The sequence below is a fragment of the Anabrus simplex genome, chromosome 8 (genome assembly GCF_040414725.1).
Source record: "Anabrus simplex isolate iqAnaSimp1 chromosome 8, ASM4041472v1, whole genome shotgun sequence".
NCBI lineage: Eukaryota > Metazoa > Arthropoda > Insecta > Orthoptera > Tettigoniidae > Anabrus > Anabrus simplex.
The window spans coordinates 43788565-43803349 of record NC_090272.1 but is presented as its reverse complement, the minus strand read 5'-3'; the positions used below and the strand labels follow the sequence as shown (position 1 = coordinate 43803349).

At 37.6% G+C, this 14785-nt stretch overlaps 1 protein-coding gene across 1 annotated transcript in view; it reads right to left on the bottom strand.

Moving 5' to 3' along the window:
* Nucleotides 1-14785, bottom strand: part of Sap-r (Saposin-related) — a 203795-nt gene that overhangs the window by 182006 nt on the left and 7004 nt on the right. Inside the window, exon 2 of the mRNA XM_067152173.2 lies at nt 11305-11401. Within this exon, the coding sequence (XP_067008274.1) occupies nt 11305-11401 (97 nt within the window). The remainder of the gene's footprint in view (nt 1-11304; nt 11402-14785) is intronic.

The window sequence follows — 14785 nt, the reverse complement described above, 5'->3', positions numbered from 1 at the left end:
TAACAGGAATCCTTTTATGTCAAATTTCTATTGTTGTATTTTCTTGGGGTGGTATTTTCTTGGAGTAAATTTTACTTTAACTCTTGTCAGATAGTGATCAGAGTCGATGTTTACTCTCTTCTCACTTGTACATCGTGTACCTCTTTCTGTAGCGGATACGAGATAGCTACATGATCAACGTGAAATTCGCCAATGGATTCAATGGGGGATCTCCAGGTTTTTTGTTTCTTGGGATGCTTCCTGAGAGATGTGGACATGATTTTAAGGTTGCACTATTGACATACACCCCGCTAAAACTGCCATCATAACCAACAATAATATTCTCTTTAATATAATCCACCCCTCATCATTTAATAGGGGAAATGATGTAGAGTTAAATTCTGTCATTGTCACCGAGTCTTGAACCATTTTTGTTGGTAAATTTGTGCGCCAGGTAGAGTCCGACACTTGTGTTCCTTTTCTCGGCCGATTTGTGCATTGAAATCGCGCAAGAGGATTTTGACGTCATCCTTTGGAATTTCTGACATTACCTTTTCAAGTTTATTCCAAAATTTGTCCACGTTTTGGGGGTTCTTCTTGTTATCTATATTTGTAAGGGCGTGTGCATTTATTAATGTATATTTTTTATTGGCACACTGAATCCTCATGATCATTAGGTGATTGCTGATGGAATTAACTTCTTGGATTGAGGTCGGTATAATTTTATGTACTACGAAGCTCATGCCAAATAAAGGGGTACTATTTAGAATCTTTTGATCTGTTTTACTTTTGAATATACGGTAATTTCCATAATCCAAGGTGGCATCATCAGTAAATCAAGTTTCCTGCAGGGCAAGGATAAGAATATTTGCTGATCAAGTTCTGTGACTAAATTTAGTAATTTTTCTGGTTGAATCAAAGTGTTGATATTGAATGTGCCAACATATGTGGGGGTTTTGTGGGATAGTTTACCAGAGAGCTCCGACTCTCTCCCATGTTTTCATGGTCGGCCAGGCTCCCCAGATTAAAAAAGCCTGGTTGCTGTCTCAATGCAACGGGTGGATTGGATACCACCTGTTACTACGCTCGCAAATCATGTTTGGCTTGTAATAGGAGATCCAGCAGTGTTGGGGGCTTAGAACCAGGGATTGTTAGTTAGTTCCTGGAGCTTGGTATTGCCGCCGCACACACAAGGTGTCAGACACGGACCAGAAAGCCGGTGGATACCACTAAGACGCACCTGGATTTTAAACAGGCTTTTTATTACTATCCCAAAAAGCAAGGATGCCTCTTCCGCCAGTTCCGTCGTACCAATGATCTTCATCTCCGCCTTCACTGCCATTGAGGTCTTCACTCGTAACCCTGAGCTGGGACCCTTACCAGACGATACACACCACGTCAGTGTGCTCTGGGAGACCCACACAGACAGGAGCAGGGCTGCCTCCGAAAAGGGTCCCTACCTGCTACCTGATTATTATTATTATTATTACCGGGAGGACTGAAGCTTTTAATTTTATGTGACCAATAATCCCAGTATCATAAAGCACGGGACCTCATTTTTTAACTCAAAATCTGAACCACCGGACGCAACTTTCACCTCGAAAATCACACATGCATTAATCGGGACTTGAAAACGGTATAGCTCCACGCAGCTTGACTGCTGCACCATCACGCCCCTTCTTTATTATTACAGTAGTCTCGATTATCCGACCTAAACGGGACCTGGAGTATGCTGGATCAGCGAAAATGTCGGATAATACAGAATAACTTTGAAAATGAACTAAAACAAACGGGAAGGCCATACTGTATTATGTGGTACTAAAACAATGACATGTTTTATGGTACCTACTCTATTTATTGAATTATCAATTCAATTGTACAGTACATGCTGTATTGAACGAAAACATTCCAAATGTCTTACGAAAAGAAACTTGTCAACAATCAAGGATGAAAGGAGTTTCTGCTGATATTTCCTCTTCAGTGTTTCCAGCACACCTTGGTCCATTGGCTGGCATAATGACGTCACGTTATGAGGGAGGAACATGAATTTGATGTCTCCTCTTCTAAGTTGCTGTTCATTTGAGTGTGATGGAGCGTTGTCTAGTTGAAGAAGAGGTTTTCTAGGGAGATTGTTTGAAGCTAGAAATTTTTTTACATTTGGAACAAACATTGTAAGAAAACAGTCTTTAAAGATGTCCGCAGACATACAGCCAGCCTTCTGATTCGTGTAATGGACTGGAAGAGCATTAACAGAAATATTTTTAAATGCCCTAGGCTTCTTTGCTTTACCAATCATAAGCAATTTTCCTTTTAAGTTCCCAGTAACATTACTAGAGGCAAGAACAATAAATCTTTCCTTACTACATTTGTAGCCAGGTGCAGATGTCTCAGCTTGGGCGGCAAGAGTTTTTGACGGCAGCATCTTGAAATTTTGCCCAGTCTCATCACAATTAAAAATCTGAGAACCGGTTAATCCTTCAGCAAGTATTATTACTTGACATTCCTTTTTAAATTTCACCACCTCATCAGATATAGCTGACAGCTTTTCTCCACATATATTGTACCGGTTACGACCTGTCCATGCATATTTTTTTGAGAGTTGATTGTATTTTATCACCACGCATATTACTCAGTGCAAGCCTGGTTTGTTTACATTCAGCAAGACGAGCGAGCAAGCAAGCTGAGAACAGCTGTACGCGTGACGTAGCCGCAGGGGCTAGTTAGATCACCCGCCTGTCATGCCACGTGCAGCTAGCCTGAACTCGTATGTTCCAGATTCAAGCATCATACCTTCCGGAACATTCGATGGAGAAAAAATTTAAAACTCCTATAATAATTGGGGTAGCGACTTGATCAACATGTCATTTTAAAGGGAATTACATAAACGTCGCAATGCTTGAATTTCAAGAAAATCTGTCGAGGGATTCAGGAGATAACCAGCTTCACGGCATATGTGACGTAATGTCCCCAAACCAAATATAAGGAGGGCTCCATATAGCCTGATATCTCAGTCTATCAGTGACAGTCGAGTAGTCAACGTGGCCCTACTCGCTGCCAGTATCGTCGGAAGCTATCTTCGTGTGGTTATAGTCTCACTGAGGAACTTTGAATTTTTCTGTCTTTATAAATGGGACTTGCAATATTTACGAGTGTTGAGGAACTCTGAATTTTTCAAAGTCTTTATAAATAAGACTTGTCATATTTAACAGTGTTGGACTTTAACTTTTCACCAGTGATTATTAAAAAACTTGTAATATTTACCAGTGTTGGACTTTTAACTTTTCGCCAGTGATTATTCAAAAACTTGTAATATTTACCAGTGTTGGACTTTTTAACTTTTCACCAGTGATTATTCAAAGACTTGTCATAGTTAGCAGTGATGGACTAACTTTTCGCCAGGGATTATTCAAAGACTTGTAATATTCACGAGTGATGAACTCTATTTTTATTCGAAGTTTCCATGAGCATAGACTTGTGATCTTTGCCAGTGATTACTTGAAGAATTATATATTTTTTTCATTGATGAACTATAACATTGAGTCTTCATGACCACGGACTTGTCATTTCCATGAGTGTTAAAGAGTGGATTCTTAAAAGTCTTTATGAACTTTGTCTCGTGATTTTACTAGTGGTGAGAAAACTCATTACTCAAGGTTTTCATGAACTTTGATTTATTCTGCGAGTGACGAAGAGCACATTTTCGGAGTTTGCATTGATTCTACCAACCTCATTGTACTTGGGTAATGTGATTACCCTCAACATCGTCAGGAACCAGCGGAGGTCATCACGAGCATCGGGAACTTGAGGCGTATTCCATGCAACCAACCTGGATGGTCCGTCCGCATCTTGACGGAGTACTTGGGCATCTTCTGGAACGTGTTCTGGCCGGTGCAGCCTGGTGAGTTGGAGACCCGGGCCATTTAAAGGACAATGTCGAAGACAACCCCTATCTACCATGAGGTGATGTGCAATTTAACATGCATTATATGAATAAACTCATCAAATCAGATTCAAATTTTTCTTGCGGATAGGACCCTGCCTCCTGTACCAAGCCCTAGCTATTATTCATCCAGTTCAGCCCTGAGAACTATTCCATGCTTGCGTTGAAAATAAATCTTAAAGTCGGGCTCTTTTACTGGTACAATATTAAGCTACCAAATGCCATACCGTGTTTTCCAACGATGAAGCCTCCCAGCACTGGCAGTAAATTTAGGCTTCCCTTCATTAAACTACTCCTGGAAATACACCACATTTTCTTGCAGAATGGGGCCAATATTGGCAGGCCCTTTTCCCGCTTTTGAGTGAACCAAAGAAACAGTGTTCACTTAAGTTTTCGTACTCACATTTCTTCATTGTTTCTCTAATTTTCAGTGCTTCACTTATGGCTCTGATAGAGCACCATTTTTCGAAACCTTCCCTCCTTATTTGTCCAGTCTCCCACTGTAACACATCCAACACCATAATCTGAAAGCACTTTTGAAGAGCTTCCCCTTTGTCCAGTCTCTTTAACGGACTCAACTTGTCTTCCATAGAAAGACTCGGTTTCTTCCGTTTACTCACCATACTCACAAAGGATATGAAAACTAACATCCGCACCCAATGGATACTACACTGAACAATGACTGAAGACTCGCTGCACCTGTCCTTGAAAAACAGTCGGTCCTACCGCCAGCAGTCAGGCCAATGGTGTTCCGACGGTCGCACCCTCCACACCGGGTGTCCCAGAATTTAGTCTCCACCAAAAGTTCAAAATTAAGTCTACCAGTGTCGGATAACACGGAATGTTGGATAAGCGAAGGTTGGTTGAGCGAGACTCTACTGTACTTACTGCGATATTAAATATACATTTTATCATTCAGTGATTGTATCCGATGCGGAGTTTAGGATTTATTAGCCCTTCGTGCCATGTCACCATAGCACTGATTCGCGTGTGTAATCCCGCGACGCTGTCAAGTAAACACGCGACAATCGCCTTTTAGTATATTACGCAGACATTATGCAACTTACACATATGGTTTTTTTTTTTTTGTAAAATGTACCCTTGTCCTTGTAAAAAATATTTTGACATTACCAATACAAGTTACCACAATTCGCAGAATTTAGAAAAAACATAACGGCATGTAAAGTTAAAAGTCCGTACCATGTAAACATCGATCACTATGTTTAAAATTTTATAAAATCGCATACATCAGATTTACTACAATGAAATTTGTGGAGGTTGTTAAGTATCATCTAGACGTTATTATGCATAAATCTCAATTTGTTTAGATGGTAAGTTTCATATATATGTTAAAAAGAAATGCACAATAATGTAAACACAACGACTGGAATGGCCAGTTACACTGCTGGACTGAGTGGCTCAGACAGTAGAGGTGCTGGCCTTCTGACCCCAACTTGGCAGGTTCGATCCTGGTTCAGTCCAGTGGTATTTGAAGGTGCTCAAATACGTCAGCCACGTTCGTGTTGGTAGATTTACTGGTATGTAAAAAAAAAAACTCCTGTGGGACTAAATGCCGGTACCTTGATGTCTCCGAAAACCGTAAAAGTAGTTAGTGGGACGTAAAGCAAATATTAACAGTTACACTAAAAAAGGGGACGTTGCACAGTTGAACTTCCTCTTAAAGCACCACCATCAGCAAATAAAAACACTGTATTTTTAGTTATGAAATAGATTTAACCAAATAAAAATATACAAACATTTTTTAAAGCAATACCATTTACAACTCAATGGAATAAGTGGAAAGGTATATTTACAGTGCCCTAGACAGGCAGATCCATCATTTGTTTAAAAATGGAGTAAAACAATTACTTTTACATTAAAACTGTTATAAAAGACATTTACAGGTTCGATACATTAACACATCTTATTGCTGCATGCTTATTAAAAATGATGGCACACCATGTGCCATATTTAATATTTCATTCTTGTTTATATATTATACATGAATTTCATCAATTTACAACACGCACTTACAGAATTCTTTTAATTCGGTATAAAAAAATCATTTGTCTTATTATTTTTGTAATATTTTGATATGCAAAACTTACCTATAGGCCTAAGCAAAATATATTTCATTTATTACTATTAAAGTATATAATTTTTGCATTTGGGTAATGGTGGTGAAATAGGAGCCAATTCGCACATTTTGACTCAATTATGCTACCATTTTTACTTCATTACTCAAGTCTATTAGAAATTATTTTTCAAAAAATGTGCATGCGAGAACACTTTTTATCCAAGAGTACCAAATGTCGTAAGCAATAATTTGTTCACTTCATTTTTGAGATTTTCGTACGTAAATATACTAACTAATACACATCTTTTTAAATTTGAAAGATAATACTTTCTGCTCGTATAGAAGAATCTTCAGTAAGGAAAAGTTAATATTTCATCAATCGTGTATATCTCTTTTAAAGAAGAAGAAACATGTATATCTTGTTTTTAAAAAAACACTTAGAGGGGGTTAAACAAAAGACTGAAAAGTGGATTGAATTCCTTTTATTAGTATTCTGATTTCAAAAATTGAGGATGTTACAGACATGAAAATTCGCATTTGGGGCCTCCTTTAAAAATAAAGAAATACCTATTTTTTGTTTTAATAAAAACAGCTTAAAAGGCGGGGGTAAAAGAATTAGAAAATTAGTTGAGTTATTTGTACGAGAATACTCATATCTCAAAAACTAGCAGACGCTGATTTATGTTGCACCAATACCAACAGGTCTTATGGTGATTATGGGACAGGAAAGGGCTATGAGTGGGAAGGAAGCGGCCGTGGCCTTAAGGTTTGCCTGGTGTGAAAATGGGAAATCATAGAAAACCATCTTCAGGGATGCCGACAGTGGGGTTCAAACCAACTGTCTCCCAAATACTGGACACTGGGCGCACTTAAGCGACTGCAGCTATCGAGCTCGGTTACTTATATCTAAAGAAGACTAAAGATGTTACAGACGTGAAAATTGGTATTTGGATTCTCCTTTAAAAATAAAGAAACACGTTTTTTGGGGAAAAATCAACTGGAGGGAGGTGAAAGGGGAGTTGAATTATTTTTATGACGGTACTTACATATCTCAAAAACTGAAGATGCTACAGACGTGATAAATGGTATTTGGAAGCTCCTTTATAAATAAAAGAACATGAATTTTTTGTTTTCTAAAAATTCACTTAACGGAGGAGGGTGAAAGAAGTGCAAAAAATTCAATTTTTTAAAGGGGATACTTATATCTCCAAAACTGAAGATGTTGCAGACATGAAAAATTTGTATTTGGAATCTCCTTTAAAAAAAAAGATTTCAAAAACTAAAGATGTTACAGACGTGAAACTAGTATTTGGAATATACTTTAAAGGTAAGTAAACAAGTTTTTATTGGAAAATACACTTAAGGGGCTGAAACGAATTGAAAAATCAGGTGAATTTTTAAAGTGAGTACCGGTATATCTACAGTATATGTCAAAAACTTAACATGTTACAGACATGAAACTTGATATTTGAAAAGTCCTCTAAAAATAGAGGAACATGTATTTTTTTGTTTTCAGAAAAGGCACTTAACAGGGGTAAAAAAAAAGTGAAAAAAGAGTTGAATTATTATTTATGAGGATACTTATATCTCAAAAAGTGAAAATGTTACAGACATGAAAATTAGTATTTGAAATCTCCTTTAAAAATAAACATTTTTTTTGTTTTTGGAAAATCCACTTTGGTAGAGGTGGGGGAAGGTTGATAAAGTAGCTGAATTCTTTCTATGGGATACTTATATCTCAAAAACTGAAGATGTTACAGCCATGGAAACAGGCCCTTGGAACCTTCTTTAAAAATAAAGGAACTTTTCTCGACTTGAGAGAAAACTGTTTCTCACATGTACAGTCACATGGTCATCTTAGCCCCAAAACGCAATACCACAAACGTAGTTTACAAAGAGTTTCTGGGGTAAATGAAACTGAATTCGGCGAGTTTTTATACTGTAGGGATTTTCAGATAATGTTTTAGTACAAAAACAAGGAATGATTACTTTTATCAAAATACAAAATTTACGCGAACGAAGCTCTGGGTAACTGCTGGTAAATGCATAAATATTATTATGCAGCAAATTGAACTATTTCATTAAATCTGCTTATATGTGTGTACTAGCAGGCGTACCCATGCTAACCAACTGAATTCTAAATTGCATACAGAATTCTAGGTTAGATAGTGTACGCGTGAGCAAAATTGTATTAACTTGCATAGCTCTTAACGTCATCCTAGAAACACAACGGGGAAGTCACTAAACTTCTTTTCTCATATGAAGACTGTATGGGGAGTTTTCATTATAATGGCATTAGACACACACTCTCCATCGGCCTTTTACATCCTCAGAAAGACCGTCTTAGTGGTTTTCCCAACTGAAATCAAATAGATCATTACAATAATGTCAGTACAAATGTCGCGATTAAAAGCAATGCTATCATATGAAATACTTGATCAAATAAAAAAACCACCGAGCTCGATAGCTGCAGTCACTTAAGTGCGGCCAGTATCCAGTAATCGGGAGATAGTGGGTTTGAGCCCCACTGTCGACAGCCCTGAAGATGGTTTTCCGTGGTTTCCTATTTTCACACCAGGCAAATGCCGGGGTTGTACCTTAATTAAGGCCACGGCCGCTTCCTTCCAATTCCTAGGCCTTCCCTACCCCATCGTCGCCATAAGACATATCTGTGTCGGTGCGACGTAAAGCAAATTGAAAAAAAAAAAAAAAAATCCACACATTTTCTCACTTTTAATGAAGAGTACATACTACACCAATGATCTAACATTCCAAAGTTCCAGAGGTGGAATAACTAGGTCGCACTACATTGGCGGGGCAACAAACTATCCGACTTGGAGGCAAATTTTTCTTCCAAGCCAGAGGAGAAATCCCGTCTTTGCTGCTAATTTGGAATGAAATGAATGTAGAATTTAATAAAAGTGAAGAGGAAGAAGCTTTTCTTAAGAAACGGCTCTTTTCAGGGTTGAATTTTGAGTTATTTAGTGAACTGTGGTGCTATAATTTGGAACAGGCAAAAACTGTCATTTTACTGAGTCTCTATATTAAGTGTGCACACTGTTCAATCCAATCAGCGTGTCAGAGTAAGGATCGAATAGCTGGAATACTATAATGAACCAGTGTGTTACATACCAGTAGTATCAGAAAAAGTATGAACCAGAGAAATGGCATGCTGAAGAAGAAAGTTATCTAACTCCCCAGACATTTCCCGCCAATATTCAATCAGGCTGTTAGACTCTGTTTGCAGCAATAATCCCATCTATCGGAGTAGAGTGGCAGCATAAGAGATAAAGAACATCACAACAAATAATGGTCATTGTAATGTTAATGCTGATCAATGTTACGAGCTTTTGATAGGCTCGGCATTGATATGGACTTAGCAACAAAAATTCATGAATATCTGTGTTATTATAGCTGGTACGGTAAAAATTTATAAGACACAAGTGATCGGAAATTTAATTCTATATAACTTTAGTTATGTAGTATTTATCGATAGGACCACTAATAACAAACATCTGAGAATTAAATTTTAGGCCTTCCCCGAAACTACCATTTCATTCATGTTGAGTAAAATTATTTATAGCATAGATTGTAGAGGCTCATTCCCCAACTTTACATATCGATTTTCATGAAATTCTCTTCAGTCTTTTTCTCGTGATGCGCATACGTACATACATAGAGACGGACAGAGATGACACAAAATTAAAAAGTGCATTTTCGTTACTGTGGACACGTCCGATACAGAAATACTATTCTTTTTAAATTCTGAGCAATGTACAAAACTCCTATTTTATATGTATACATTGTTGCATAAAAATCAGTTTTACATCAATCTTCAATTTCTAATCAACTATAATACCTCAAACACACAAATAAATTATAGTAACGTTTATTGCAGCAAATTATAGGCTAGAGTTGATAATATATTTCCAAAAAACTTGCGGGTGTGTTGTAATGTTAGAATTTGTAACTTGTGAAAACACGATCAAATTATAACAATTATCAAGTTACAGTAACTGCGATGGTGAGACTTGTAATGTCCAAATATGATTTTAAACTAACAAACTTTGCTCCATTGAAAGATGTATGCCAAGAAAAAGGTACCCCACACCTGTTGGATTTTCTTCAGACTACAGATTCCCTTTGTGGGAAATTACTTTCCTTCTTCTCAGTCAGGGATTAGTCTTTTGTTAATTGGCTGGCACAAGTAAGGGTTTTACAAAATGTAATTATTCTAAGCAAAATACAAAATGAAGATATTGTTTAGTGACCATCACCAACTGTGTAAAAATAATCAAATTCTGTTTATAAGCATGAATGGGCAACAACCATACTGGATGAAATCTAGTAGGACACCTGAATATTTGAGACTTAAAACTGAATATTTTGTTAACAAAAACAAATTTATTCAAATTCTTTCCTACAGATTACCGAAAATTCTCATAAGAATGTTTATTTGAGGCTCTTAATTACATCTGAAAGTCCGCCTTCCAGGATGAATTGTCAGCGTATTGGCGAAGGGCCCCGGATTCATTTCAAGGACAAGCTGAAGATATTAACCACGTCTGGTTAATTCTTCTAGCTCGGAGACCAAGTGTTTGTGATCATCCTAATATATCATCTACACACACAGCATATCAAACTTCTAACCACCACAGAAACATGCAACAGTATGTAAATAAGCCCCTCACCACATAGGGTTACCTTCAGGAAGTGCATCTGACATCCATAAAACAGGGCTAAATCCACATTGGTGGCTAACCCAGATAACAGAGAAAAGGCCAGGAAAATAGAAGAATCTCTTAACTACCTATGTCTGAAACATGAGCTAATTTAACTGATGACAAATGTGTCAAAAAGCGTTTCTACGCATATAAACAATCAAATGTAGGTCGATAGGTATTTCAACTTACATGCGTTATGTTCTCAGTCTTTGGTATTTATACGATGCTAATAGAAAGCCCAAGCAAAACATTTTAGACAAGAATAACTTGGTCTGGATTGTAAATAATTGAATGATGGTACAAAATTCATTATAAGCATTAACAGCAAGGAAATATCACCAAAATTAACAATTCATTTTTCAGTAAATTTGTGTTAACTTTTAAGATGGCGCAGTTTTATAGGTAAAATTCAACTGTTTTATTTTCCAAAGTCGTGGATTTCATAAATGTCATTTTTTATTTTGGTTGAGGGGGGAGGTGAACCCTGTAAACTCCCCCCAGACTCCCTTCCGGGTATGGCGTTGTCATTAAGCAAACAAGGCCAGCACCTTTTCCCACCAAACCCATGAGAGGGAGATACTTACGTAATATTGACGCACCAATAAGAAGGCCCCCACGTACACTCCTTCGAGCCCAAAATGGCTCTACGAGCAGCACCTTCACCAACTGCTGTTAACACAGCTGGAAGAGAGAGAAAATTTAAAAACAATGACATACCAATCAAGCAACAGAGTGGATGAAAATGCTGCCTCTAATAATTCATGAAAAAAAAACCTGGCATGTCTTAATTTTGTGGTTGGGAGTCGAAACATTGTTTTGTAGGAATTTCTTGAATGAAATTATCCAGTTTCTTCTACAGTATATAATCTGAAATTGACATTAAATAACCTTCACAGGAACTCTTAAATATTGTTTGAAAATAATGCCCCATCCCCTTTCGGTGACATGATTAACTTTTCCATTATACGGCAGTGCATAATGAGTTAAACAATCTCCTTGGACACACTTATTTGACCTACTTTCTCTCTGAATCAATTCTGTCAACTACCACCAAATTGCAGAAAATTGCTTTGTGTTCAGAAACTGATCACTTTCTGTGGGCAAATTTTCTGCCAGAGCATGTTACTCATTTTGAAATGTTATTTTCTTCGGTAGCATATTTTTTTTTGCACAAAAATTCTATTTTCTCAGTAGCTGTTAATACTAGGGCTCTAAATGTTTTTAATTGCTTTACGTTGCACTGACATAGATAGATCTTATGGCAACGATGGGATAGGAAAGAGCTAGAAGTGGGAAGGAAATGGTCGTGGCCTCAATTAAGGTACAGCCCCAGCATTTGCTTGGTGTGAAAATGGAAAACCATGGAAAACCACGGAAAACCATCTGCATGGCTGCCGACAGTGGGGTTCGAAACCACTATCTCCCAGATGCAAGCTCACAACTGCGCGGCCCTAACCGCACGGGCAACTCACCTGGTCTAAATGTTTACAGAAATGTACATAGCTTATTATGTGAAACAGGGATGTTTCATTTTAAACTCTTTACAACCTTCAAATATTGAGAAGTATAAGGGAATATGAAAGGAAAAATATTCGAACAACATATCTGCTCCCTACATAGTGCACTATGTCACATTTAGGCAATTTTACAGAGTTTTTTTAGAGATCTGTTTCACTTGCCAGTTTCTTAACAGTTTCCCGCCCACATTTTCACTCCGCTTATCCCCAGCTTTCAACCTATTACTTAAGAAACATTGAAGCAGAGCACACTATTTCAGAAAAAGTTAATTATAAAAACTATTGATCACAATGTATTCACATTTTCAATAATATTAAAAAACACCACCGCATCTATTTCTCTATTCACCGAGTCATAAGGTTGTTGGTTCAAACCTCCACCCACTGCTGGTGATACTCGACACTGAGGTAGGCTGTATCTGTCACATTCTCATGTTGTCTGAATCCCCCTAAACGAATAATCACATGATTCTGGAAGTGGAATGGTGACCAAGTATATCGGATTTTATTTCCTCTGAGCAAGTGTCTTCCCGTATCTATTTCACTGGAATGTGCCTGTTTGATTGCTTCATTGATATATCTGCAATTGGTTGTCACTAAATAGTTTGCCTCCTAACATACGTAAAAAAAAAAAAAAAAAAAAAAAAAAATCTATTTCTCATAATACTCTTTTGAAATTATGGACAGGTACAAAATCATCCATATAATCATTCGGAGTAACGAAACAAAATGTTTGTGTTACCTGAACTGCCATCACATCACCATCAGGTCCGATTTCTCAATATCCATTTCCACTTATAGGCTATCACTGTTATCACTAAAATTATCTTCGTTGATGTGTTTTTTACTTGCTAGAAGTTCACCTTCACCCCTACTCAATGATTCTGTCTTATTTTTTTGCCTACATTCAGTTGTTTCACTATCAAAACCAGAATCAGTCCCAATATTCTTGACTGTCCTTCAAAAATCTACCTCCGACGGGATCAAAAAATGAATTTGTGGTCATAAGTAGGACACTCCACCACTGATCCATTAAGGCAGCAACTGGTAATATAAGAATGTGACTGTATTAAAGCTCCCACACAACTTGCAGGTCCAGTGTCAAGGTGTATGCCGTTACACCACATCAATACTGACAAGCCAAGTTTTCATATCCTGGTGTCGTTATATTGAACAACAAGTGAACCACTCCAGCTACCAGCTCAACCATTCAGTACACAAGTTGATGCTCCTTGTGCCAAACGGCTTATAAAAGATTTCTTTTTTGCTAGTGATTTAACGTCACACTGACACACTGAAGATTTTCAGTGACGCAAGGATGGGAAAGTGCTAGAATTGGGAAGGAAGCAGCCATGGTCTTAAGGTACAGCCCCAGTATTTGCCTGGTGTGAAAATGAGAAACCACGGAAAACCATCTTCAGGGCCGCCAACAGTGGGGCTAATAAAGATACCAGAGAACCTATCCTATTTCAACCTTGTCTATAAGTTTAGTCTGACATTTCTGAATTTGTAGATATAACGAGCTGAAGAACAAATGTACATTAAAAGCCTTATGATGCTTTATAATAAACTCTGCAGTCATGTTAATATATCTACGAATGTTCTTATGACCATGTGCAAAAATTTGTATCAATAACTGTATAACCTTAGTTACAGCACTGGATATCTCCTCAATTGGCCCCATATAGGTACACTGGCCCCTGTGCTCAGGGCGGCAATAGAATACACCCAAGGTATCCCTAGCTTGTTGTAAGGGGAAACTAAACGGGGCCCCAGGGGCTCAATTTGGAAGAATGGGTTGGCAACCATGGAGCCCCTAGCTGAGCCTGGCACTGCTTCCTCTTACTTGTGTCAGGCTCATAATATTCATCTTTCCTTTCTCACCTCACCTGGTCAACACTTGTTCACTTCCAACACAGACGGTATTAGGTTTGTGAGGCTGAGGGATTCTTTCATTTGCACGCTATTCATGGCCCTTTCTTTTATCGATAACTCCTTTTTATGAACTGTTAGGCCTCTTCCTTTTTTCATTCTAATTGGTGTTTAAAAGAGCATGGCTACCCAGTTGCACTGCCTCTTAAAACAATCATCACCACATAAGCACACTGTATTTCAAACACTCAAATATGACGAAATAGAGTTTGCTTACTTTCTAAATCAATTGTTTCTAATACAGTAACTTGTCACAATTACCTTGCTTTTCTGACAAGATTACGACATTTGACCCAGTTCTATTTACCTATATAGAAACATGAATTTTATTAGGAGTAGCTCAGGTGGTAGAGCAATGGCCTTCTGAGTTCAACCTGGTAGGTTCAATTCTGGCTCAGTCTGATGGTATTTGAAGGTGATCAAATATGTCAACCATGTGTTGGTAGATATACTGGTATGTAAAAGAACTCCTGCAGGACAAAACTCTCTCTCTGGACTGATCATATCATGATTAAAATAAAAACAGAAATAGGTCTCCTAATTTGTTCCTTGTACCACAATAATCTTTGAATATTGACAAAATTTGCTTTGAATAAGTTATTCATATACCTTCAAA